The sequence below is a fragment of the Nematolebias whitei genome, chromosome 8 (genome assembly GCF_014905685.2).
Source record: "Nematolebias whitei isolate Nwh7 chromosome 8, NemWhi1, whole genome shotgun sequence".
NCBI lineage: Eukaryota > Metazoa > Chordata > Actinopteri > Cyprinodontiformes > Rivulidae > Nematolebias > Nematolebias whitei.
In genome coordinates this window covers 24466728-24471109 of record NC_056505.1, presented here as the reverse complement: position 1 = coordinate 24471109, position 4382 = coordinate 24466728, and the positions used below count along the sequence as shown (strand labels likewise).

General features: G+C 50.5%; 1 protein-coding gene across 1 annotated transcript in view; it reads right to left on the bottom strand.

Annotated features, from left to right (window-relative positions):
* nr2f1a (nuclear receptor subfamily 2, group F, member 1a) overlaps nucleotides 1–3247 on the bottom strand; it is a 7920-nt gene extending 4673 nt beyond the window's left edge. Inside the window, exons 1-2 of the mRNA XM_037681101.1 lie at nucleotides 2021–3247; nucleotides 202–729 (exon numbers count right to left, since the gene is read on the bottom strand). Of these exons, the coding sequence (XP_037537029.1) occupies nucleotides 202–729; nucleotides 2021–2453 (961 nt within the window). The 5' untranslated portion in view covers nucleotides 2454–3247. The remainder of the gene's footprint in view (nucleotides 1–201; nucleotides 730–2020) is intronic.
* Between the last annotated feature and the right edge of the window lie 1135 nt (nucleotides 3248–4382).

Here is a 4382-nt window from a genome sequence, read left to right as displayed (position 1 = left end):
CACACACACACACACACACACACACACACACACACACACACACACACTTGGGGCACTGTGATCTGTGACCAGTACCCTGACAGCCATGTTCTTGATGCCTCTGTGCGCTCTCACTCCCCAATAACCCCACCTCGTCTTATGACAGACATCAAATGTGTGTATGTATGCGCGCGCGCGTGCACGTTGGACCTGATGACCCACCTGATGTAAAGAGCACGATGGCCTTGAGGCAGCTGTACTCTGCCGAGTCCACGTGCAGGGTCTTAAGCTTCTCCACTTGCTCCTGGAAGATCCGGATGTGATCCATGAAAGCCACGACGCGGTCCGCGGACATCGGGGAGGCGTGGAGGCCCGCGGCGGCCAGCAGAGGAGCCACATGCAGAGGCATGGAGCACTGGGCCGCGTTAAGCACAAACAACTCGCTCCACGTCAGCCTGAGAAGGGACACCTGGTCGGTGATCTGCAGGTCGGGGAAGAAAGGGATGTTCCTCGCCCACTCCACGGCGCTGAAGAGCAAGCGAGCCGCCAGCTCGCAGATGTTCTCGATGCCCATGATGTTGTTGGGCTGCATGCACTGGCTCCCGTAGCGGGACGTGGGGTAGGGCTCTGCCCGCAGCAGCAACGAGATGTATCCGGACAGATAGCAGTGGCCGTTCAGGGGGTCCCCGTTCGTCAGCGCGTACTGGCCTGGGTTGGGCTGGGTTGGAGGCATTCGTCCTCGCTGAACCGCTGACAAAAAGAAAGAGAAAAAGAGGAAATGTGCATCCATGACTGATAAACACTGTCCATCAGTAGTGCAACCGTTTAACAGGCTACAGCCAATGTTTCATCTGTGTAAAATGTCCTACTGTGGAATAAATAACTTAGCAGCTGATCAAAACATTTGCCTGCTGTTTATTGATCTTTATTCTTTACACCTATTATATGATAGAGTTAATAATTTCACTATATTCCATACAGCATGTGCTCTAACCCTCAACCTTCAGTGTATTTTGTATTTAAGGACACAGACTCGGGCATGTATGCAAATAAAACACACAAAATGCACATTATCTATTATTATAAAGCAAATTACACACATTTGCTATTATGGACGTTTTAGAGGCTTTTGCTTTCTGTCTGTGGCACTATTTTATACAAATGTGAATATATTTTTTAAGTGTAGCCAAACTGTTACAGCTATTATTGATAATTCTCTGGGAATAAAATCACGTTTACGCACTGAGTCTAATTCCAACGGCCAGCTGGGAATAAACAAAAAAGAACCCACCCAGTGTTTGATATTTCAGCACAAATCCTAATCAGTGCACATAATGCACGGGATTTGCAGTGTGCAGTGCAAATAATCCACTTAAACTGGGGGATGTCTTCATCAACTGGAAATCAAACTGACATGCAGGGGAAAGTTGGGATCTCGTGGCCTGTGGAGCAGCGAGCAGAACACAGAGCCACGAGCTACTTCAGCGACGTGATTGAGTGTTTTAGCTGCACGAGAGCCAAATAATACGACGTCGCCTTGTTGTGTGCTCATTCTACATTCACGCACACGTAGATTAGAAAATCTGCTGAATTATAAATTTGTAAGCTTACTGAGGGGCTGTTAGTGATGGGACCATTAGCATCAATCAAAACACACTCTCTCTCACACACACACACACAGTGTGTCTAACACACACGCACACACACACACATCTACCATTCACGCTCTGCGTAAAATAGACATGGACGTTATGTCTTTTGGTGCAGTTTCCACTGCAAGAGGAGAAGGAAAATAAAAGGGTTTAGCAGCCGCTTTGTTCACGAGCTGCTGTGACTGCATTGGCCTTTTACCCCCTCACACACACACTCACACACACACTCACACAGAGAGACACACACAGCAGAACAATTCGTGCAAACATCCCTAAAAAGATGGAGTCTGCAGCATACATGCCCAGTCAGTCTGTGACCTTAATGCAACATGGCAGCCGCGTGTGTTGTGGATGCGTGATCATGAGTGGGCTTCAAAACGCATATTCACCTTCACGCCGCATCCCCACTTTTAAGCACTTCTTCAGCCGGCAGTATTGGCACTGGTTCCGGTGGTGCTGATCAATGGGACAGTTCCTGTTGGCACGACATGAGTACGTTAAGTTCCTCCGTACACTCCTCTTGAAGAAACTTTTGCATCCCTCGCAGGTGAACTGGCCGTAGTGCTTGCCGCTCGACTTGTCCCCACAGACCACACATTCAATATGCTGCTGACTCTGTCCAGAATTCTGACTCCCCTTGTCCCCCGCCGTCCCCGGCGTCGACGGGGGTCCCGGCTGGCTGGGGGTCTGCGGAGTGTGCGGCGCAGCGGACGCCGCTTGCTGCTGCTCCCTCGCCGGCTGCGCTGCTGGATTGGGGCCGCTCGGGGGTCCTCCGGCCACGTCCTCCTGCGGATCTCGCCAGACGCTAACTACCATTGCCATATCTCGGCCCCGGAAAGTGCTATAAAGCGAAATGATCGCCGATGGTGATGGAGCGCAGTGGAGAGAAAATAGAAAAAAACAATATAATCACCAAAAAAAAAAAAAAAAAAGGGGGTTGGGGGGGGGCGAGCGATCTGAAAGAAAAAGCCGGGACAGTGCAAAGTCAAATCGGCGCACGCAGTCTCATATGGGTTCAGAGGGGGGGAGCAAAGGCGATCAATACATTCAAAACGCAGGAGGGCGACTGGAAAGGCACCCGATCAGGAGCAAGTATCGGGAGGCCAGGTCCAAGGTATATTGCAGTCAGCCATTCAGGAATCTCCTAATCTTGTAGGAAAACCCGAGTCCAAATGAGGAAAAAAATACCAGCTGGATAAATAAAAAAAAATAGCCACAAAAGAAAGGCAGGAGCGATTCACATGGAGGCAGTAAAAAAAAACAAGCAGAGGGGCTGAAAAAAGAAAACCTTTTTCTTGCTGGAAGGACGCGATCCAAAGTGCTGCGGAGATAAATTCCTTTCTCCTTTCTTCCTCTGGCTCCTTTACGCTCCCGTCTTCGTCGTATAGGAAGAGGATGATGAAGAAGAAGAAAAAAAAAACCCACCCCTGAAGAGCTGGATGTTTCGTCCTCTTCTTTACATCTATAGTCTTAAATAAACCTCATCATCTCGCGCGGCTGCGAAGGAAAACGGCGTCGCCAAATGAAGTACCCATGTATAGTTTCACCTCTCTCCAGCAGGAGGAATGGAAGAGGAGGAAGAAAAAAAAAAAAAAAACAAAAAAAAAAAAAAAAAAAGAAGAAGAAGAGGAAAAAACACCAACTACTAATAGAATATGCAAGAAGAAAAAAGAAGGAGAGACCCAAAAAATGAATGCGCTTAAACGAGAGGAGCAGCAGAGCAATGTTTCCGAAACGGGGGATCTGCGCGAATGTCTGTATATAGTGAACTTTGACACTACTATTGAAACTGACACGTTTCTATGGAGATCGCTGCGCCTTATATGGTGCTCGTGTCAAGGAGCCAAGAGAGGGGCTGCTGGAGACTGATAATCAAAGAGGACTGACTGGCCAGAGCCCTGCATAGAGGAGGAGGAGAGGAGAGGAGGACAGGAGGGGAGGGGGGGAGATCGAGGGGGAGAGAGAGAAAATGGGAGGCTAAGGTTATAGCCAAGCCCTCGCTCTCTCTCCATTGGATAGAGTCCCCCCCCCCCCTTTCCGTTCAGCCGCTGCAAAAAATATCCGCGTGAGGAGTCCCTCGTTCAAACGTTGCGCCGAACGACGTTTCCCCTGCAGCGAGAAGCGCGCGCAGCTTGCACAACACTGTCAGCTTTCCGTCGCAGCCATTCGCTGTTTTCAAAATAAATAGATGAATGAATCTCCACGCATGGGGAAGGAGAGCGTCCTGAAGCCGCAGAGATCCCCCCCCCCCCCCCCCTCTCTCTCACTCACACCGGTCAGAAAAGCGGAGTCAAATTCGCAGAGACGGATCGATCGGCACCAAGTCGAAGCATCTCGGTCTCACCCCCCCACACACACACTCCCCCTCCTGAGTGAAGATCCAGATCCAGCCGACTCCTGTTTCATCCAGATTTCAGTCCATTCGGGGGTTTCTTGCCGGGTGAGGATTCCGAGCCGAACCGGAGCTTTTCCTTTCCGTCTGCGGGGGGATATTTCTTGCAGCGCGCATCCATCCACGAATCTGGAGGGCTGGGAGGGTGAGCGGGGCTGTGGGGTGGGGTGGAGAGGGAGGTGGGGTGGTGGGGGGGCTAGAGCTCTGACAGGCACAATTTACATTGAGCTCGCCCCGCGCTGCTATTTACTTTGAAACCTGATTAGTATGGGCCGACTATTGTCACCAAGAAGAGGAAGAAACCCTGGATAGAATAGCGAGGGAAAAAAGCGGGGTAAAGGCGGCGGGGGGGGGGGGGG